The sequence below is a fragment of the Paroedura picta genome, chromosome 6 (assembly GCF_049243985.1).
Source record: "Paroedura picta isolate Pp20150507F chromosome 6, Ppicta_v3.0, whole genome shotgun sequence".
Lineage (NCBI taxonomy): Eukaryota > Metazoa > Chordata > Lepidosauria > Squamata > Gekkonidae > Paroedura > Paroedura picta.
In genome coordinates, this window is record NC_135374.1 from 122293209 (window position 1) to 122316286 (window position 23078).

The window sequence follows — 23078 nt, forward strand, 5'->3', positions numbered from 1 at the left end:
GGCTACACAAAACTGACCATATATTTTTTCTAGACCACCACCATATATATGTTTATGTCCATAAACTATTGTTGTAATCTCCTGCAAGTTGGCAGGCCTGGTAGTGGTGGTCTAGAAATTGAACAATAAATCAAATCTCATGTCTTTTCCTAACCATGACTCTAACTTTTCCCTTGCCCTTCTGAGAATCTTAATGAAACAGTAAGGGGTGTTGGGGTGGGCTGAGTCCGGGATCAAAACTACCTTGGCCCCGGACTGACAATTCCCTCACCAGGACAGACCAAAGTTCCATCCAATTAGCCCAGCCAGGGGCCATCTGGAGACATGGCTGCCAGTATGCTCCTGACAAACGCAGGGAGTGTTGGGTGCAGATGGATAAACTCTAACGGAAGATGCAGAGAAAGCAGAAAGGCTCAGCGCCTATTTTGCATCTTTTTTTCCCCAAGGGTCAAAGGGTTTAGGCACATCTAGAGTTGGCAGTAGCCAAGAGATAGTGACTGGGTGGCAGGTTGACATGGACAGAGAGGTTGTTGAGAGGCAGTTAGCTGCACTGGATGAGTTCAAATCCCCTGGGCCGGATGAAATGCACCCGAGAATGCTCAAAGAACTTTCCAGAGAACTTGCAGAACCCTTGTCCATCATTTTTGGGACCTCTTGAAGGACTGGAGATGTCCCGGAGGACTGGAAGAGAGCAAACGTTATTCCGATCTTTAAAAAAGGGAGGAAGGATGACCCAGGAAACTACAGACCAGTGAGTCTGACCTCTGTTGTGGAGAAGATAATGGAGCAGATATTAAAGGGAGCGATCTGCAAACATCTGGAGGACAATTTGGTGATTGAAGGAAGTCAGCATGGATTTGTCTCCAACAGGTCCTGTCAGACCAACCTGGTTTCCTTTTTTTAAATTTTTTTTATTTTTATTATATATAAAGCGTTTACAGAAAGATGAAAAAAGAAAAGAACAACCAGCTAGCAAAGTAATTATTGATACATATAAAAATATAGTCTGTTATTATCTTTAAAAGTATATAGTCAGTTCTCATCGCATACCAGCCCCCACCTAAAAGTTCTTATTCTTCAGGTGGTCGCAAAAAATGGAATTGTGCTCTTTTCCATAATATATCTGCTGGTAAGTCTTGAAAGATTTGTGCTTCTTGATCCACCAATTTCAGCGGCGTCTCCCGATGCTTTTTGAGTAGATTGTTTCTTGCAGCCTTGCTGTCAAAGCTTACATAGATGTCTCTTGGTTATTTCTTGCGTGCGGCCGCCTTTGAATAAACTCTGTATACTTTGTCAATCCGAGTGTCTTCCTCCTCTAGATAGTCTTCCAGGCTTTCGGTGATTTCCTTCCTCAGGTCTATTTTCCCAAATTCTTCCGAAACACCTTTGATTTTTACGTTCCTAGCTTTGGATTCTACTTCTGAGACTTCAAATTTATCTTCTGCCACTCTCTCCCACTCCTGTTGATTAGCTTCCAGATGTTGGATTCTCGTTTGGTGTGTTGCCAGCTGAGTTGTGTTTTCATCAGCTACTTTTTTCAAACCATCAATTCTGTCTGAAAACTCTTTTTTTGGTTTCTTGAATCTCCTTTTCAACCTTTTTGACTACTTCCAAAATCTCTGAATTGCCCTTGCATAATAGGCGATATATTTGTGCACTGGTTAGGTTTTCCAGTGCAGTATTCATCAACTCCGCAAGATGCATACACCACCATATAATCACAAATCACGGACAGGGCGTCTCGCGAGAGTTCAGGAGTTATCAGTTACTCAATCTCCGAGTTCTGTCAACAACTCCCACTGGGCTCTCCCTCTTAAGCTCTTTCTTTTGTTTATTTTAACGAGTGTATTTAGCTGGCTTGCCTCCCATCCGAAGAAAGAATTTCCTTTCGAATTGGTTAGGGGGGGAGAAGGGGGGGCTTTAAAGAAAGAGAAAGCAAACAGAGAACTCACAGTCTTTGTGTTGATAATTCGCCAGACTGCCGCTCCGCTGATTGTTCAAGCTGGGAAGAGAGAGCCTGAGAAGAATGCAGGATTTTATGCGGCTGGTCGTTTCAAGCTTAGAAAGTTGTTTTAGACACCGGCGCCATTATTGGCCCCCTGAGCACAAGCAGCAGTAATCCGGAGAACTTAGTCTCCGCGGATCTGTAGGACCCTCAGGATACCATTCCTAGCTCCTGGGGCGACCAGCGAACGAGATTTGCGCACCTCGCTCAGGTCTGCCAGGTGCTTCTGCTCCTGGCCCTCTGCTTGGCTCGGGAGCCCGTTACAGAACGGGCTAGCAAAGCGCCATCTTTCTGTCGTCTCCCTGGTTTCCTTTTTTGACCAAGTAACAGGTTTGCTGGATTGTGTAAATTCGGTTGATGTCGTTTACTTGGATTTTAGTAAAGCTTTTGACAAGGTTCCCCATGATGTTCTGATGGATAAATTGAAGGACTGCAATCTGGATTTTCAGATAGTTCGGTGGATAAGGAATTGGTTAGAGAACCGCACTCAAAGAGTTGTTGTCAATGGTGTTTCATCAGACTGGAGGGAGGTGAGTAGCGGGGTACCTCAGGGCTCAATGTTCGGCCTGGTAATTTTTAACATATTTATTAATGATCTAGATGAGTGGGTGGAGGGACTACTCATCAAGTTTGCAGATGACACCAAATTGGGAGGACTGGCAAATACTCCAGAAGATAGAGACAGAGTTCAACGAGATCTGAAAAATGGGCAAATGAGAACAAGATGCAATTTAATAAAGGTAAGTGTAAAGTTCTGCATCTGGATCAGAAAAATGAAAAGCATGCCTACTGGATGGGGGATACGCTTCTAGGTAACATTGTGTGTGAACGAGACCTCGGGTACTTGTGGATTGTAAACTAAACATGAGTAGGTAGTGTGATGCAGTGGTAAAAAAGGCAAATGCCATTTTGGGCTGTATCAACAGGGGCATCACAAAAATTTTCACAGTCAGTGTAGTTCAGCAGTGGAATAGGTTGCCTAAGAAGGTGGTGAGCTTCCCCTCACTGGCAGTCTTCAAGCAAAGGTTGGATACATACTTTTCTTGGATGCTTTAGGATGGTTAGGGCTGATCCTGCGTAGAGCAGGGGGTTGGACTAGATGGCCTGTATGGCCCCTTCCAACTCTTATGATTCTACCTTTGGGTAGAGAAAAGCGGCATAAAAGAACCAACTCCTTCTTCTTCTTCTGCTGCTGCTTCTTCTTCTTCCTCTCTCTCTCTCTCTTTCAAAACTCCCACCCATTCAGGAAACTCTTCCAGGGCCATCAAGAAACCCCTGTGAGTCACAAAACCCTTGTTGAGAAAGCCTGGCCTATGCAGTTGGCTGCAACTTGACAGTACTACACACACACAGAGAAAGCATTCATCTCCAGAGGTGACCCCCTGCTCCCCGCATGGATGAATTAGAAGCAGAGTGCGCTTGTGCTGCCCCTTCAGCATCCAGGCACACCGGAGGCAGAAGCCAAGAGCTGCTCTGCCTCCTCATGGCCTGGAATGATACATTTTCTAGCATCCGGGGCTGTACAGGCACACCACCACTCCAAAGCCCATTGCTCAAGTCTATTTCTGACACACACACATGCACACACGTTTTAAAAATGAACACATTGATCCGGATAAAGACAATCAGCAGCTCAGGACATGGTGCCAGGCCCACCAGAGGTGAAACAGTGTTTACTCCAGAATGAGCTGTGATACAATGGAAACACATACATACAACAGTTTCCTCCATGATTAGACAGAAAATGCCAGAAGGGGAAATGAGGAGGAGTTGAGCCAAGAGAGATGTTCAGTTCTCACTGTTGCTTCTTGACCTGCATATAAGTTTCTCAAGAGAATCATAGAATCATAGAGTTGGAAGGGGCCATACAGGCCATCTAGTCCAACCCCCTGCTCCACGTAGGATCAGCCCTAAGCATCCTAAAGCATCCAAGAAAAGTGTGTATCCAACCTTTGCTTGAAGACTGCCAGTGAGGGGGAGCTCACCACCTCCTTATGCAGCCTATTCCACTGCTGAACTACTCTGACTGTGAAATTTTTTTTCCTGATAACTAGCCTATATCGTTGTACTTGAAGTTTAAACCCATTACTGCGTGTCCTTTCCTCTGCAGCCAACGGAAACAGCATCCTGCCCTCCTCCAAGTGACAACCTTTCAAATACTTAGAGGGCTATCATGTCCCCTCTCAACCTCCTTTTCTCCAGGCTGAACATTCTCAAGTCCCTCAACCTATCTTCATAGGGCTTGGTCCTTTGGCCCCAGATCATCTTCGTCGCTCTCCTCTGTACCCTTTCAATTTTATCGATGTCCTTCTTGAAGTGAGGCCTCCAGAACTGCACACAGTACTCCAGGTGTGGTCTGACCAGTGCCGTATACAACGGTACTATGACATCTTGTGATTTTGATGTGATGCCCCTGTTGATACAGCCCAAAATGGCATTCGCCTTTTTTACTGCTGCATCACACTGCCTGCTCATGTTTAGTTTACAATCCACAAGTACCCCTAGGTCTCGTTTACATACAGTGTTACCTAGAAGCGTATCCCCCATCCAGTAGGCATGCTTTTCGTTTTTCTGACCCAGATGCAGAACTTTACACTTATCTTTATTAAATTGCATCTTGTTCTCATTTGCCCATTTTTCCATTGTGTTCAGATCTCGTTGAACTCTGTCTCTATCTTCCGGAGTATTTGCCAGTCCTCCCAATTTGGTGTCATCTGCAAACTTGATGAGTAGTCCTTCCACCCCCTCATCTAGATCATTAATAAATATGTTAAAAAGTACCAGGCCGAGCACTGAGCCCTGAGGTACCCCACTACTCACCTCTCTCCAGTCTGATGAAATACCATTGACAACAACTCTTTGAGTGTGGTTCTCTAACCAATTCCCTATCCACTTAACTATCTGAAAATCCAGATTGCAGTCCTTCAACTTATCCATCAGAACATCATGGGGAACCTTGTCAAAAGCTTTTCTGTGTGAATTGATTACTCCTTAATGCAGATCTGGTGCAATCAATCAGGTATGGTTCTATATGTCCTGGAATTGGGAGGTCATATCGGATGATGAGAGAGGAGAGGAGGGGCCCTAGCAAGAGGGGTCCTCCACCCGAAATGTTTTTAGAAAGGCCATCTTGATCTTTTGGCAAGCAAGGATCTTGAGTGGCCACTAGAGGTCTAATTGTGCAGAGTTTTAAAAGCATGGTGTGATGGCTGAGGGGTAAGGAGGGGGAGGCTCTGAAGCAACTGCCTTGTGGACGGAAGACTATCCCATACCTTGCTGTGCCCTCTCTTATAGATTCTTTATACCTCAAATGCCCACAGTCAAATAAAAAGGGGGACATGTAAGCCTGATTGGTGCGGTGGTTAAGAGTGGTGGTTAATCTGGAGTGGTGGTTAATTCCCCATTCCTCCTTCACATGTAGCCAGCAGGGTGACTTTGGCCAGTCCCAGTTCTGTCACTCAGCCCCACCTACCTCACAGGTGTCTTCAGTGACACCCTTTTTTGTTGGTCTTAAAAGACTCAAATTTTGCTGTACTACTTCAGACCAACAGGGCTATCCCCTTGGTGAGGAGCGGAAGAGATTGTGAGCTGCTTTGAGTGCCATCAGATAGTAAACAAAGTACAAAGAAGTAGCTCTGCTTCTTCTTAAAGATTGCCCCAAATATCTCTTATTTGGAAACATGCTGGAGTAAGCCTGTATTCATGAGGTAAATTAGATTTTTGATGTGACAGACAAGACTCAGAACATTTATTTATATTTTATTTTATATTTGTGTATATTCTGCCCTCCCCTAGCAACCTTTAAGGGTTTTAGGTGGTAAAATTTAGAATTTTAAATTTAAAACTGCATAAACCCCACCCCCTTTGCCCCAGAGAACTGGGGGCGGGGGGCATACAACGAATCCTTGGAGGGTTTGGGATGGATTTCAGGCGGGGAGGCCAGAATCTTACTGGTGTTGTTTCTAGGCCTCAACTGTAGGCCTGGCGGACCGGCTTTGTCTTGCAGGCCCCGTGGAACTCCCCAAGGATCCCCTGCAGGGCCCTGACCACCACATTAGGCAGAGTATTCCACCCTGGTTGAGGCCAGTTTTGCTTCTGGGTGGCCACCTGGATCTCGATGCTCTTTGGGGGCCACAGTGGAAGTACGTGCAAGGAAAATAGGTGGTCCCTCTGGGCTGGCAGCAAAAGCTCTTTTTTTGCTTGTTGCATTTTAGAGAATGTGGCTGGAGTCCAGGAGCAAGCAGAGCAGTTTTTTAGAAGGGGACATGCCAACGATGGGCAGTTCGGGCACGTACTTCTCCATTCTGGTTTAACTCATTGAAACACAGCCCATTGTAGGATCGTCTTGTGCCCAGTACCCTTTCAGTTTGCAGGAGTGTCAAGATACCAGGTGTCCCCGACAGCTGGATATCCTGGACGTTCTCAGAGGAGTGGGCCTGCAGCCCACGGAATCCAGAGCAGCTGCTGCGTTGAGTCACACAAACACGGAGCTGAAGGTTGTGGTGATGATGTACAAGTGCACTATAGAAGCTATGGGGGTAGCTTAGCTATAGGAAGTTGGCTCTCCAATTAAGTGAATAACCCCAGAAGGGAGACGTGGTTCCCCTTTCTCTGGGTGGGACCCCTCAGCCGGAGCACGACGGCTCCTTCCATCCTTAGTCCCCCTGCTGCTCCACCTCACTTGTGTCGTGACTTCCATTGCCATTTCCCTCCTAGGGCCCTGCCCAAGCCGTGTCCACCTCAGCAAGAGAAGGCCGGGAGCCAGCGCAGGTGTCTGTAGCCTCCCCCCCCCTTTTGGCCCCGTTCCCTCCCAGGGGTGCCCAGACCTTCGGGTGGGCCCGCAGAGCTCCTGAGGTGGTCAAGGGACACCACCTGCAAGCGCAGGGCACGGGGCGTCCAGGAGGCATTTGACTTCGGGTCGCCTCCGCGCTGGACGAGGCACTTCTGTCCGGCCCGTCCCCCCCCCCCAAGGCTGGCGACCTGCCTCTGCGCCCCGCTGGGCGGCGGCCTGGGGCTCGGGGCTGTCGTCGGGCTGGCTCTGGCGCGCCGCCCTTGTCGCTGCTGGCCGGCCGAGGGAGGGAGGGAGGGAGGGACCGCCGGGAGGCGCAGCTGGCCGTCGTGGTGGGCCCGGCAGCCCCCTCCTCTCCTCTCCTCTCCGCCAGGCCCGGCCCGGCCCTTTATGTCTGAGCGGGGCTGCGCTTGCGCCGGCAGCGCCATTTCCCGCCTCCCTGCCTGGGAGGAGACTGGCGCGGGGAGCCGGCAGTCGGCGGCGCCGCCGGGAGTGGCCGCGGGAGGGCGGGCTGTCCTGGACGGGGAGGCGCCTGGCGCGCCCCGCGGAGCCCCTTGGCGCAAGGGCGGCGGCGGCGGCGACAGCAGCGGCAGCTCCGGAGAGCTCCTCCCCTCTGGGCCGGCCGCCCGGGCGGGCCCCTCCTCCTCCTCCTCCTGCTCCTGCTCCTGCTCCTCCCGCGGGCGGCCGAGCGCGTGAATGGCCGGGGCGGCCGGGGGGCGGCGGCGGCGGCAGCGGGGGGCGGCGGGCCGGGGCGCGGGGCGCGTGTGAGGCCGGAGCGAGAGAGCGAGCCTCGCCCAGCCCAGCCCGGCCCGGCCCGGCCCCGCTGCCATGCACCAGCAGCCTGACTCAGCGGCCGACGGCGCGGCCCGGAAGATGGCGCACCCGGCGCTGCTGCTGCTGCCCTCCCGGGCGGCCGCCGGCCTGGAGGAGTTCGCGCCCGGGGCCTCCGTGCCCGGGCCGGGGCCGCCTCCGCCGCCGCCGCCTCTTCCCCCGCCGCAGAGCCTGAGCCTGGCGGGGCCGGCGGCGCCGCAGCTGAAGAAGAAGAGCGGCTTCCAGATCACGAGCGTGACGCCGGCGGCGCAGCTGTCGGGCAGCCTGAGCGCCAACAACAGCCTGGCCGAGGACACGGAGAGCTACGACGACCTGGACGAGTCGCACACCGAGGACCTCTCCTCGTCCGACCTCCTCGACGCCTCCCTCTCGCGCCACACCGACCCCGGCGAGCCCGGCCGCAGCTCCTCCGAGGAGACCCTCAGCAACTTCCAGGAGGCCGACACGCCCGGCGCCCTCTCGCCCAACCAGCCGCGCCTGCCCGGCCCGATCCTCAACGGCGCCCCCGCCGCCAACGCCAGCCCCGCCGCGCCCCGCCGCCCCCCGACCACCACCCCGGCGCCCGCGCCCTGGCGCGCCCCCGCCAGCCCCCTGCCCGCCCATCTCGCCCCGGCCAAGGCCACGACCGCCCCCCCGAGCAACGGCCCCGCCGCCCCCGCCGCCGGCAGCATGAGCAGCAGCAGCAGCAGCAGCAGCGCCGCCTCCCGCTTCCGCGTGGTCAAGCTGGACTCGAGCTCGGAGCCCTTCCGCAAGGGCCGATGGACGTGCACCGAGTTCTACGACAAGGAGGGCCCGACGGCGGCCGAGAGCCGCGCCCCGGACTCGCCGCGCCCCCCGCCGCCCCCGACGGCCGACCCCGACAGCCCCGGCGGCGGCGGCGGCAGCAGCAGCGCGGCCAGCACCCTCAGCCGCTACACCGACAGCCTGGGCAGCGGCGAGATGGCGGCCGCGGGGGGCGGCCTCGAGGCGGGCCTGCCCCCCAGCCTCCCCCAGGCCCAGCCGTTCCCCGACGGCGGCCCCCCGGCCAAGCCCCCCCAGCCGCTGCCGCCCTACGCCCCGCAGCCCTCGGCCTACAACCCCAACCCTAACCCCAGCCCCCTCTCTGGGCCGGACTACAGCCAGCCCCAGCAGAGGCTCCCTGCCCCCCTGGCCGCCCCACAGCCTGGCCTGGCCCTGGCAGGGTCAGGGGCCCCCACACCTGCCACTCTGGCGCCAAGCCTGCAGCCTGCTGGGTCGGCACACCTGGCCCCGGCCCCCCCTCCGCCCGTCGCGGGAGCTGGTGCACCGGTGCTGCATGCCGCTCAGCCGGGAGCACTGGTGGCCCAGCCTCCCCGCCTGCTTGCCAGCCAGGGCCCCCCCTCAGCCGTGCCACAGAGGCCCCCCGTGTCCGCAGGGGTGATGCCGCCTGGGCCGCAGGCAGGTGCCGCTGGCCTTCCGCAGACAACTCTGTTGCCCGCCCTGTCGCAGCTCCCGTCGGGAGAGCCTCTTGTGCCAGGGATGGGGGGCCAGCAGGTGCCCGCCATTAGCCCCGGCCCTGCCGTCGGAGCCCTGACTGTTTCCGGCCACTGTGCCGCCAACGTGCCCCCCCCTCCTGTCCACCTGGCCCTGTCAAAGAACATCCCGCCGCCTTCGGCTGCGCAGAATGAGAGCCTGCTGCAGAAGCTTCCCCCGTCTTCGTTGGCACCCGCTGGCATCGGTTTACCCATGCCCCCCAATGTGCCGCCCCCTTATGCTGCTGCATTCTCCGCACAGTCTCTCGCTCAGCTGTCTGCCGGCCGAGGTGAAGAAGCCCGCCGCTCCGCTGATCCCCTTCTGGCGGGCATCGGCCAGCCCCTGGGCCCCGAAAGCGGCGTCCTGTTAGAGGGGCCCAGCAGCATGGCAGCCTCCCTCTTCCCCCTGAAGGGCCTTCCGCTGACCGCACAGCTCATGGACGGATGCGAGGAAGACGGGTAAGGCCCCGCCACAGGCACCGACGGGAGACTGGGGGCTTCTGCACGGCACTATGGCAGCCCTTCCCAGAAGCCATCGGGGGAGGGGGTGCTGAAGGGTTGATGCCCACCCCATGGCCAAGCGTGCGCTGGGGTCACCCCTTGAGGAACACTCCGTAACAAAGCCAGGATAACACGCTTTAGGGACACACTGCAAATCATTGGTCCCAGGCGGGCGGGCAGGAAGGCAGGCAGGCAGGCAGGCAGGCACCAGTCTCTTGTCTTGCATAGCTACATTCACCCAAGCGGGTTTGGAGACCTGTGGAAGCATGCAGTGTCCGGGGATTCCTGCTTCGCTGAGGGGAGGGGGTGTGTGAACAGGGGAGAACTGGATCTGACTCGGCATCTTTCAAGGCTGGTTCAAACTGGGCCTTTCCTGTTCTTCACCTTTTCTTGCTATTTTGGGGTATTAGTGTTATTTCTAAAGTAGCTGTTCATTATGTTTCCTGAACATTAGTTATGCAGGAAGGGACTTCTTCTGCAAGAGACCCTGAACAACGAGTAGTGGGAAAGTATCTCAGACCTTTTGAAAACGGGGTTGTCGTAAGTCAGCTCTTCCTTTGGCTCCCCTCTTATTCTGCTCCTGGGATGTGATTGACCCAACGGGGCAGTTCACGTTTGCATGGCTGATTTTGGTGGGGACCTTCAGGCAGAGAAACTGATGTTATTTCTTGCTGTGTTTCTGTAGGGCGGTCTAATTTCCAAGTGACTAGAAATGGTCAGAGGGGAAAGGCCTCCCCTTTTGTGGTCCCTGTGAAAGTGTTCCAGGTGTTGCTTTGGCATACCTGTGCCGATCGAGACTGTTTTCTTCCTGGCCGTCATCTCCGTGCTGTTGGCATTGAGCTGGAACCTAACAGCCTGTTACCACTAGGCCACGCTGCCCTTTGTGTGTGGCTTTCCGTCTGCCCTGGGCAAGCAGTTTATTTATTATATATATATATATATATATATATATATATATATATATATATATATATATATATATATATATATATATATATATATATTTATATTTATATACTGCCCTCCCCTAATGCTCAGGGGAGTTCACATAAAACATAAATGATACAGATAACTTAGATTAACAATAGTAAAGTGCTAACAACAAGCAACATAGAACAGTAGAAAAATGTGGGAAACATTAAATTAATGCATATTGGTAGCCCAGCGGGTTGGGTGGAGTTGTAGTGGGTGCCATAGGAGGGAGGCTCAAGGGGAGGGTCCGTGGGTAGGGGTGGTTCAGGTCGACCTCAACCAAGTGCCTGAAGGAGGATCCCCCTTTGTCAAGCCCTGCGGAACTGTTTAAGCTCCATCAGGGCCCTGATCTTCTCTGGGAGCTCTTTCCACCAGGTGGGGGCCAGGATGGTGAAAGCTCTGGCCCTGGTTGAGGTCAAGTGGGCTTCCCTGGGGCCAGGGACCACCAGACAGTTGGTGCTAGAGCATAAGACTCTTTGGGGGGGGTGTAAGCAGAGAGGCGATCCCTCAGGCACACTGGGCCCAGACCGCATATGGCCTTGAAGGTGATAGCCAGAACTTTGAGCCTGATCTGGAATTCAACCGGAAGCCAGCACAGCTGCTGGAGGATGGGCCGGATGTGGGACCTCCGAGGTGCTGCTGTGAGGATCCTGGCGGCTGCGTTCTGGAACAGTTGCAGTTTCCGGATCAAAGTCAAGGGCAGGCCTGCGTAGAGCAAGTTGCAGAAGTCCAGTCTAGAGGTGACCGTCACGTGGATCATTGTGGCTAGGTGCTCTGGGGCCAAGTAGGGCGCTAATAGCTTGGCCTGGCAGAGGTGGCAGAATGCCAGCCGTGTTACCCTTGCGACCTGAGCCTCCATTGAGAGGGAAGCATCCAGGATCACGCCCAGGTTCCTGGCAGAATGGGCCACTGATAGCTGCACTCCACCCAGGGTGGGTAGGTGTGCTTTCTCCCTTGGGCCCTCCCTGTTTGAAGGGCTGAGCGAGCCCCCTCGTCACTCTTTCCAGGCAGCTCCTCCTCGTGAGGAGGAAGAGCTTTAAGGGAGACCAAGCTGTAGCCAAGCATCTCTGTGATTTGGGCCACTTGTGTCCTGTCCTTGCTCTGAGCTCCTGGGAACATCCCGGGCAGGTGAGCATTATTAGTACTGTTGGAACCAGCCTTCCTCCCAACTAGTTGGAGCCTTTGGGGCACAAGACCCATAGACAAGGTTCTCTGTCAAGCCCAGGCATGAGGGTAGTTTGGAGTACATCAGGAGTGAGGGCAGGGGGTGCTGATTCCCCCCTTCCCCCTTTCTCCCCCTCTCTCCCCCCCTCCCCCAGGGCTTGAATCCCCCAGAGATACAGAGCTGACGAGGTAGGCACGCAGAGGCTGAACAACGGAGGGAGGGAGGGGAGGGAGGGGGCATCTGGTGCTGTGCCTGGGCCCGCTGCAGCCCTTCCTCCCCTCCTGCTTCTCCTAAGGCAGTGCAGGATGGCTACCTGGATTGGCTTGCGTGGTCAGCCGGTAGGGTGACGAGGCAGTGACTCATGGGAAAGCAGGCGGGGGGGGGGGCACAGGTAGGCTAAAAGGCAGGAAGGAGGCAGAGTGCAGCTGGGAGGAAGACTCAGAACCTGTTCCAGAACGCAGCCGCCAGGATCCTCACAGCAGCACCTCGGAGGCACGTGGTGTGCAGCTTCAGGTTTACGCAGCAGCCCTGGCTCCCTGTGAGTGAATGCCTGCCAGCCCTCCCTGTGTGTCCTGCCTCAGCTGCACTGTAAAGAAACGTGTGAGAGAAGTGTGATAACTTTGGGTGGAAAGAATTTTCAGGACTTTAGAATGTCATTACTTTTTTGCTGTCGGTATCAGGAATTATCTACAGAGGAAGTTGGCATTCTGAGTCGCAGAGATGCAGGTCATTCTTCCGTTGTAAAACTGCCTCTGAGTAGGAGAAATCCTAAATGGAAATAGGTGAGCTGATTGGGCTGCAGCAGGAGGACCGGTGAGGCTTCTGGGGAGAAGGGCAAGAGGCCCATAGATTTCTGAACTGTTGGGGAGAAATAAAGAACTTTGTTATAATACCTCCTTATTACAGAACTTGACATCTTGTCTATGCTTGGGTCTTCCACAAAGGACTGTGCCGCAGCAAGGGGCCCAAGGGGCCCCCCTCTCCCATGGAGAGAACCAGAACAATTAGCATGAGGTTTCCAGATGACCTCTCTGGCTACGTAGTCTCCGGTTTCCCCTTCCCCGTATCTATTCCACCCACAATCCATGTTGAGGGCTTCCATGGGCGAACCTTTGCTTGGCATAGGATCCTAGAGTTGGAAGGGCCACACAGGCCATCTAGCCCACCCACTGGGAGGCTCAGCTGATGGGAGAAAGGCTTACCTTATTGGAGATTTATGAGCTGCTCCTACAAGCCTTTTGCCAAGACTAAAGGGAAAATGGCTACAGGTGCATTTTAACCTCCCCTGCCCACAGCCCCCCCCCCCCACCCCACACACACACTTAGGACCAGTTTAAGCATGAAAAGTCCAAGGTGAAGTCAGAGTCATAACATTCTCCCAGGGACAGAAATAAGACAGCACAAAATGAAAGGAAAACAAACGACAAGTACTGTATTTCACACACACACCCCAGCAGTTCCCCCACCTGCCCTCTACCTCAAAGCATTCTAATGTCCTAACCCTAACCTAGACTAAAGCAATAAACAAACAGCAATAAACATGATGAAACACAGAAGTTCTTGTAGACAGTTGAGAAATTAATGGCAAAATCCAGCTGTTTTGACACCCACCTGCTCAAGGCAATCAGCCTCAAGCATCCATGGCAAATAAATGTCCAGTTGTCACTTGATAAAGGTCCTGATTTCAGTCCCCAGCTGTATCTCCACATTAAAGGGTCTGGCAGGAGGTGGTGTGGGAGATTTCAGCCTGGACCTCTGAAGAGTTGCTGCCAGTCTTAGCAGGAAATAATGACTTTGAAGGACCAAGAGCCCGATTAAGGCAGCTTTATGAGTGGTCTCCAATCAGATTGCTGGTGAAAAAGCCTCAGTTGGCAGGATTTGAACATGAAGTAGGACAGGGGTAGCTAAACTGTGGCTCTGCAGATATCCATGGACTACAGTTACCATGAGCCCATGCCAGGATGGCCGTCCCTGAAGTAGAACAGCCCAGAATGCCACTCTGCCTAGGGATGTGCAGTATGCTCCCCTTTCCCCTTTAGTGAGAAAGGAGCTCTTGAGAAGACCCTAGTGCTGTTCCTGGCAGCCAGCTCTTTGTGGCCATCTAGATCTTGCTTTCTCCTCATAGAAGAGAGCTGCCAGAGTGCCCACCCCTGCATCTTAGCTCACCACTCTGTCTCTCCTGGTTCAACCAATTCATGTGCACCCTCTGACATTAAATGTAAGGGCTGGGAGGGGGGGGAACAGGAATTATTTAATTCTTAAGAAGGACATAACTTTGTTAGAAGGTATCTGATGTTCTCCTCTGCCATTCATGCTCACTGGTTGCCCACAGATTCCGCCGGGGGTTCTGCCTCTACCCACGCTGCTTAGATTTGCTACTTCTCTGTGATGTGGAGCTGGCTCAGGAACCGGCCGGCCCTAAGAATACTTTCTCGGAAGTGTAAACATTGTTGAGTAGGTCTTCCTTGGTATTCGGAGTAGAATCAGAATACCTTTATTGGCATAAAATATATTTGGACCGAATCTGATTGCTCCCAGAGGCATATTTGTACAATTACGTTTGACTTAGTGATGCTTGGAGAGGCACAGAAGGGAAAAGATGTACCTGTTTTTAAACACGCAATTTTTAATGTTGCGTTCTCCTTGTCTTGGAAGATGGTGTTCCTTTTAGTTTTGCTGCTGTCATGTTCCAGTCAGATTCCCCTAATAAGCAGAGTCTTGGTTGCAAAAGTCTCTTTATTAAAAGGTAACAGAAAAGGCACATGAAAACTCTTTTCTGAAACTGAGGGAAACATGCAATAACCCAGATTTAAGATCGCCCCTTCCCTCAGCACTCCTTGGCACCAAAACCCAGATGAGTTCCCACACAGCCAGCCGGGGAAAGAGAAAGGGAGTCACTGCTGCCAAACCCCAAAATCATAGCAGGAACCACAGGGAGACGTGCGGAAGGGAACTGACTGCCAGCCTCCCTGGAGTGACAGAGTTCACTCTGGTAACTAAGCTAGCGGACAGAATAAAGTAGGCATGGGCAGTCTTAGAACAGAGCATCCCTGGGGCCTAGACAGAGTGTGGACTCAGAACACAACACCACCATGGCAAGAACACGACAATGTCAACGACAGCTGCCCAGTTAGGTTAAGAAAATCTGGTACCTTCTTAATTCTACGTTCAGTAAGGATTAAGCTCTAATGTGAAATAGGTTGAAATGAATTAAATTGGAAAGTTAGAAATGCTGCTTCTGTGAACTTAGGGAGATCGTAAGTAGGTGGGCAGAAGGGACTGTGTCGGTGCTTGGCTCTTGTGACCCTTTCTTGCAAGCCCAGGGAAATGCCGATTGTCAATTTGGGGTTGGGGAGAGAAAATCCTCCAGACCAAACTGGCCAAGGATTCTACTGTGTGTGCAGGCATTATCTGGGCATGGAATCGAGATCCTAGAAACATAAAATTGGAATGGGCAGCCAGGATCATCTAGTCCACCCCCTGCAGAATGCAGAAAATTCATGACTACCTGCTGACCCACAGTGGCCCGAATTTCATGTCCAGATGATGCCCCTCCAAACCCTCCAGAATCCCAGGTCAGTCCGGTCTGGAGGAAATTTGCCTTCTGACCCCAAAGTGGACAACAGCATTTCCCTGGGCGTGCAAGAAAGGGCCACAAGAGCCAGGCACCTATGCACCCCCTTCTGCCTACCCACTACATAAGTTCACAGAATTAGCTTTTCTGTCAGATGACTATCTAGCCACACCTTAAAAACTTCCAAAGAATGAAAACCCACTGTCTCCTGAGGAAGCCTGTTCCACTGAGGAACCGTTCTGTCAGGAACTTCTTCCGGATGTTTAGCCCAAAATTCTTTTGAATTAATTTGATTCCATTGGCTATCATATCACCTCTTAGTCGTCTTCTATCCAGGCTAATGGACAGAGGCTCAGAAATTGCCTCCGCAAGTTTCTTTTAATACTCTTGAATGAAATTCATCTGACCCAGAGGATGTGGTTCTATTTAAAGAAATTAGGTGTTTATGGACCAGCCCTACAGTGATCCTAGGCCACAACTCCCACCCCTCATCACGTGAAATGATGTTGCCACATTGAGCACAATTTCCCTCTGAAGAGAAGACTGAGGAGAAGTAGGAACTGAACAGTTCATCCCTCTCTTCATCACCTGCTACATTTTCACTTTCTTGTCTCCACAATCATAGAATCATAGAATCATAGAGTTGGAAGGGGCCATACAGGCCATCTAGTCCCACCCCCTGCTCTACGCAGGATCAGCCCTAAGCATCCTAAAGCATCCAAGAAAAGTGTGTATCCAACCTTTGCTTGAAGACTGCCAGTGAGGGGGAGCTCACCACCTCCTTAGGCAGCCTATTCCACTGCTGAACTACTCTGACTGTGAATTTTTTTTCCTGATATCTAGCCTATATCGTTGTACTTGAAGTTTAAACCCATTACTGCGTGTCCTCTCCTCTGCAGCCAACAGAAACAGCATCCTGCCCTCCTCCAAGTAACAACCTTTCAAATACTTAAAGAGGGCTATCATGTCCCCTCTCAACCTCCTTTTCTCCAGGCTGAACATTCCCAAGTCCCTCAACCTATCTTCATAGGGCTTGGTCCCTTGGCCCCAGATCATCTTCATCGCTCTCCTCTGTACCCTTTCAATTTTATCGACGTCCTTCTTGAAGTGAGGCCTCCAGAACTGCACACAGTACTCCAGGTGTGGTCTGACCAGTGCCGTATACAATGGGACTATGACATCTTGTGATTTTGATGTGATGCCCCGGTTGATACAGGCCAAAATGGCATTTGCCTTTTTTACCGCTGCATCACATTGCCTGCTCATGTTTAGTTTACAGTCCACAAGTACCCCAAGGTCTCGTTCACACACAGTGTTACCTAGAAGCGTATCCCCCAGCCAGTAGGCATTCTTTTCATTTTTCTGACCCAGATGCAGAACTTTACACTTATCTTTATTAAATTGCATCTTGTTCTCATTTGCCCATTTTTCCATTGTGTTCAGATCTCGTTGAACTCTGTCTCTATCTTCTGGAGTATTTGCCAGTCCTCCCAATTTGGTGTCATCTGCAAACTTGATGAGTAGTCCCTCCACCCCCTCATCTAGATCATTAATATGTTAAAAAGTACCGGGCCAAGCACCGAACCCTGAGGTACCCCACTACTCACCTCTCTCCAGTCTGATGAAACACCATTGACAACAATGATCCTGCCTACTCTTTTTATTTTGAACAGGGTGGCGAGGAAGATCTGGTTGGGGCTCCCTTGGTGCTAGGCAATGCTAAGACCACCTGTTAATTATGGCCCCCTCATCCCACTCCCCTTATTAGATGTTTATTGGGGGATGGGAGATTGAGGACTGCTGCCAGGTTGTTGGGTTTGTTGTTGTATGTTTCTGTGTCCTTGGATTGTTTTAATGGGGTTTTGTTGGGGTTTTTAGCATGGGCAATTGTAACCTGCCATGAGCCAATCTAGAGAGTGGTGGATAATAAATAACAATAACAAAATTAAAAAACCTTTTTTGTTGTACTTAGCATTTCTTGCTAGCCAAAGCTCATACTGAGCCTTGGTTATTTGTGTATAAACTGGGTAGAATCCAGTGGTTGGAAAAACTTAAGGAGATCGGAATTCCAGAGGGCTGGGAGTTTCTCAAAAGTGAAATACTGAAGTCACACGGACAAAGAATTCCCTCGGGAAAGAAAAATGGGAGGAGACTAAAGGCACCAGGGTGGCTCCATAAATAGCTTTCAAAAGACTTGAGTAATAAAAATGACTCATTTAGCAAATGGAAGGGGGGAATCTAATAACTAAGGAGGAATATAAACAAATAACCAAGGCTTGTAGGGAGAGTGCTAGGGAAGCTAAAGCTCAGTATGAGATTAGGGTAGCGAGAAATGCTAAAAACAAGAAGTGTTATTTAGTTAAAAACAAGAAGAAAGAGGTCTTTAGTTATATTCAAAGTAAGAAAAAGTATAGGGACATGGATTATTGTGACATTGTAACAGGTGATGAAGAGAGGGCTGATTGGCTCAATTCCTACTTCTCAGTCTTTTCTTGCCAGGCGATTTGTGGTCAACATGGCAAAATCGTTAACGTGAGGAGTTGTGGCCTAGGATCGCTATAAGGGTAGGGCATAAACACCCAGTGTCTTTAAATTAAAGTGCCACAAGTTTGGAGGCGGTCAAATGTTGTCCCCGTCTTCAAGAAGTGGGGAAAGGAGGATCCGGTTAAGTTCTGACCCATCAGCTTGACATCTATAGCTGGCAAATTTTTAGAACAAATCATCAAACAGTCGGTCCTTGAGCAGCTAGAGCAGATGTCTGTAATTACTAAGAGTCATCATGGATTTCTCAAGAACAAGTCATGTCAGACCAATCTTATCTCTCTTTTTCAGATTGTTAGTAACTTGTTAGTTAATGGGAATGCTGTGGACATAGATACCCTTGATTTCAGTAAGACTTTTGATAAGGTTCCATATGATATTGACAAGTTGGTAAAAAGCAGTATGGATCATATTGCTGTTAGGTGGATTGAGAACTGGTTAGCAGATTGCACCCAGAGGGTGCTTGTAAATGGTTTGTCATCTTCTTGGAGAGGAGTGAGGAGTAGATTGCCTCTGGGCTTTGTACTGGACCCTGTGTTGTTCAACTTATTCATAAATGATTTGGATTAATGAATAGAAGGGGTGCTTATTAAATTTGCATTTAGTTCTTCATTTAGCTAGGAAAAATCATATGCATCACTATAGGATGGGTGAGACTTGTCTTGGATGTGTGAAAAGAATCTGGGGGGTAGACCAGACACGCCACATGAGTCAGCAGTGGCTAAAAAGGCAAACGGGATTTTGGGCTGTATCAAAAGAAGTATAGTGGCCAGATCATGCAAGGTGATGTTACTGTTTTACTCAGTTCTGGTAGGACTTCACTTGGAGTACTGTGTTCAGTTTTTGGGCACCACAACTGAAGAAAGATGTGGACAAACTGGAGCAAGTCCAGAGGAGGGCAACAAAGATGGTGAGGGGTTTGGAGACCAAGATATATGAAGAAAGCTTGAGGGAGCTTGGTCTGTTTAGCCTGGAGAGAAGATAACTAAGAGGTGATCTGATACTTGAAGGCCTGTCATAGAGAAGATGCAGAGTTGTTTTTGGTTGCCGCAGAGGGTTGGACAGAAACAATTTAGCTAAACATCCAGAAGTAGTTCCTGACAGTTAGAGCAGTTCCTCAGTGTAACAGGCTTCCTCGGAAGGTGGTAGGTTCTTCTTCCTTGGAAGTTTTTAAACAGAGGGTAGATAACCATCTGACAGAAATACTGATTTTATGAACAGACTAGTTATTAAGCCCGCTGTAGTTAAAATACAGCGGGCGCTAGCGGGCCTATGGAGTTGGCTGGCGGCTCCTCGAGGTCTCCCTACTGCACGGCCCCTACCTGTGTTGTAGGTGTTGTGCGCGCTCGGCAGCGGGGCCGCAGTGGCGGGCAGCAGCTGCTGGAGGCTGGCTGGGGCGGCGGCGAGGTGTCGTCCCCTGAGGTGGGGCGGGCGAAGCTGCTGGCGGCAGTGCCACAGCTGGCAGCGGGGCCTCAGCCGCGGGGGAGCCTGTGGAAGGGAGGGAATTGGCGGCGTTCCGGCGGGGCGGGCGAAGCTGCTGGCGGCGGGGCCTCGGCCGCGGGGGAGCCTCTGGAAGGGAGGCAATTGGCAGCGTTCCGGCGGGGCCTCAGCCGCGGGGGAGCCTGTGGAAGGGAGGGAATTGGCGGCATTCCGGCGGGGTGAGCGAAGCTGCTGGCGGCGGTGCCGTGGCTGGCGGCAGGGCCTCGGCCGCGGGGGAGCCTCTGGAAGGGAGGCAATTGGCAGCGTTCCGGCGGGGCGGGCGAAGCTGCTGGCGGCGGGGCCTCAGCCGCGGGGGAGCCTGTGGAAGGGAGGGAATTGGTGGCATTCCGGCGGGGTAAGCGAAGCTGCTGGCGGCGGTGCCGTGGCTGGCGGCAGGGCCTCGGCCGCGGGGGAGCCTCTGGAAGGGAGGCAATTGGCAGCGTTCTGGCGGGGCGGGCAAAGCTGCGGGGGAGCCTCTGGAAGGGAGGCAATTGGCAGCGTTCCGGCAGGGCGGGCAAAGCTGCGGGGGAGCCTCTGGAAGGGAGGCAATTGGCAGCATTCTGGCGGGGCGGGCAAAGCTGCGGGGGAGCCTCTGGAAGGGAGGCAATTGGCAGCGTTCCGGCGGGGCGGGCAAAGCTGCTGGCGGCGCTGCCGCGGCTGGCAGCAGGGCCTCATCCGCGGGGGAGCCTCTGGGAGGCAATTGGCGGCATTCTGGCGGCCTGACGCGTCGGGAGGTGTTTCGCACCTCCCGACGCATTAGGCCACCGGCAAGGGAGCAACTGCGAGCCGCGCCACGCGCGACTCTAAATTGCTGCCTTGGCGTCGGCGGGCCAATCGGAGGGCCCAATCGGCAGGCACTTCGCGCCTGCCGATTGGGCCCTCTGATTGTCAGTCCGGAGGAGGGGCCAATCGGCACCCTTCGTCATCCCGGACACGGCCCGCCCTAACTCCTCCCCCTTACGGCATTATTTAGTCCACGGTGCCGCGGGCGGTGTTCAGATGGTGAGTGGGTGGGCAGGAAGGGACGTGCCAGTGTTTGCCTCTTGTGGCCCCTCCTTGCATGCTGAGGGAGCTGCTGATTGCTACAGTGATATGGTAGATGACTTTACTCCAGGCCAGTCTGGATTCTGGAGTTTTTTGGTGGGAGGATCACTTGGGGATGAAATTGGGGTCACTGTGGGTTGACATGTAGGTGTGAGTTTCTGCGTTGTGTGGTGATTGGACTGGATGACCCTGTGGAGGTCCTTCCATTTCTATCATTTTTTAAAAAAATTTTGAATGGAGTCACCCTGGCTTCTTTAGGCTCCTCCCATTTTTCCTTTCCAAGGGAATTGTTTGCACTTGTGTCTTCAATATTTCACTTTTAACAAACTCTATCCCTCCCATCTCCTTATGGTTTTCCGACCATTGGTAGAAACCCAGCATAACTTTAAGTTTGTTAAAATTTGCTCTCCTGAAGTCCAGCCTACATGTCTGATTACTAATAGTTTTTCTCTTCCCCAAAATTGTAAATTCCAAAATCCCATGGTCACTACTACCAAGTACGCCCACTACTTTTGCCTCATGAACCAGTTCCTCCCTATTGGTAAGAATCAAGTCTAAAATTGCGAACCCCCTTGTTCCCCACTGCATCTTCTGGGAAGTGAAATAGGAAGAGATGTCAAGAATTTTTTGGACTTTTCATTTTTAGCAGAGCTGGCCTTCCAACAGCTATCTGGGTAATGGAAATCTCCCATGACCACTAGGTCCTGTCTCCCTGAGAACTTTGTAATCTGGTCTAGGAGCATCTCATCCAAGCCTTCCACCTGGCCTGGCGGTCCATAGCAGACCCCCACAGTAATACCACGATCATTATCCAAAGATTCTTAGCTGAACTCTTATGCTGAGACCCAAGTATTTCCTCACAAGTATATACATTCTTAACATATAGTGCTACTCCTCCCCCTTCGTTATTTGTGTGTCCCTTCTAAATAAGTTGTACCCCCTGTATCCTAATATTCCAGTTGTGAGAGTTACCTCACCAAGTTTCTGTAATGCCTGTTAGGTCATAGTCCCCTTCCTCTATTAGGACTTCTAGTTCTTTCTGCTTGTTTCTCATACTCTGTGCATTAGTGTAGGTGCTACATAATCCTTCATTTGTTTCCCCCATTGTTTTAGTTTTTGAATTTACCTGTAAGTTAAGTGTTCCTTGCATATGTAAATTTCTGTATTTCTGCAGGGTTCCCACCTATTTATTTATTTATTTAGATTTCTATACCGTCCATTTCTTTGCAGCTCTGGGCGGTTTACACTGAACATTATATAACTTACATGGAACATTATACAGACTATAACATCAAACAACTTTCAATAAAGCATCAAAAGATTACAAAACCACATTTATAATATAAATAACAATTCAGTAACATTGGGAGAGTCACGGGTGGGCGTCTGGGGGCCCCAGCAGATGTTCTCAGTCGGTTGGTCGGTCTCAAGCAAGAGCCTGACGGAGGAGCTCCCTCTTGCAGACCCTGTGGAACTGTGGAAGTTCGGGCAGGGCTCTGATCTCCTCAGGGAGCTCTTTCCACCAGGGGGGGGGGCAGGACCGAGAAGGCTCTGGCCCTTGTTGAGGTCCGACACGCTTCTCTGGGGTCAGGGATCCGCAGCCAGTTGGAGGGGGTGGAGCATAAGGCTCTTTTGGGGGTATAGGCAGGGAGGTGGTCTCTCAGATACACTGGGCCCAAACCGCGTATGGCCTTAAAGGTGATTATCAGAACCTTAAGCTTAATCCGGAATTCAACTGGGAACCAGCCAAGTTGTTGGAGTGCCGGCCGGATGTGGGATCTCCATGATGTTCTGCACCAGTTGTAGTTTCCGGATCAAGGATGAGGGTAGGCCTGCGTAGAGCGAGCTGCAGAAGTCCTGCCTAGAGGTGACCATCGCATGGAGCACTGTGGCTAGGTGTTCTGGGTCCAGGTAGGGCGCTAGTAACTTGGTGGAGGTGGTAGAATGCCAGCCGTGCTACCTTTGTGACCTGGGCTTCCATTGTAAGGTTCCTGGCGGAGTGCGTTGGTGAGAGCTGCACACTGTCCAGGGTGGGCAGATGCGCTTCCTCCCATGGTCCCTTCCTACCCAACCACAGGACCTTCGTCTTTGCAGGGTTGAGCTTCAGGCGACTCTGCTTGATCCATTTTGTCACTGCTTCCAGACATCTGGCTAAGGATTCTGGGGGGGAGTCAGTGCGGTCATCCATCAGGAGGTAGAGCTGGGTGTCATCCGCATATTGGTGGCAACCCAGCCCAAACCTCTGTACCAGCTGAGCCAGAGGACGCATAAAGATGTTAAATAAGATAGGAGAGAGGACTGCTCCTTGTGGGACTCCACCTATAGTTCTTGTCATCAAAGTAGGTTTTGAATTAATGTCTCACTCCCCCATTGGAGGTCACTGTGGGTGGGCAGGTAGTTGTGAGTTCCTGCATTGTGCAGGGGGTTGGACTAGATCAGGGGTAGTTGAACTGCAGCCCTCCAGATGTCCATGGACTACAATTCCCATGAGCCCCTGCCAGCGAATGCTGGAATTGAGGTCTGGAGAGCCGCAGTTTGACTACCACTGGGCTAGATGACTCTGGAGGACCCTTCAAACTCTATGATAGGGTGATGCAGACAGAGTGAATCAAGAGAAAAAACTATGAATAATTGTTCACGTAACAAAGACGGATTCCTTCCTGTTTTGCCAGCCCTGTCACTGGTCT

General features: G+C 52.0%; 1 protein-coding gene across 7 annotated transcripts in view; it reads left to right on the forward strand.

Annotated features, from left to right (window-relative positions):
• Nucleotides 1-7245: 7245 nt before the first annotated feature.
• The window catches only part of TSC22D1 (TSC22 domain family member 1), a 69253-nt gene continuing 53420 nt past the window's right edge, over nucleotides 7246-23078 (forward strand). For 2 of the 7 annotated variants that reach the window (XR_013232202.1, XM_077344050.1), the window contains exon 1: nucleotides 7246-9574. Coding sequence is in view for 5 of the 7 variants with exons in the window: in XM_077344050.1 (XP_077200165.1) it covers nucleotides 7623-9574 (1952 nt within the window). In the remaining 2 variants the exon portion in view is untranslated. Of the gene's footprint in view, nucleotides 9575-10070; nucleotides 10519-23078 lie in introns of those variants that run through there. The other 5 variants (XR_013232203.1, XM_077344052.1, XM_077344051.1 and 2 more) reach the window with 4 other exon arrangements.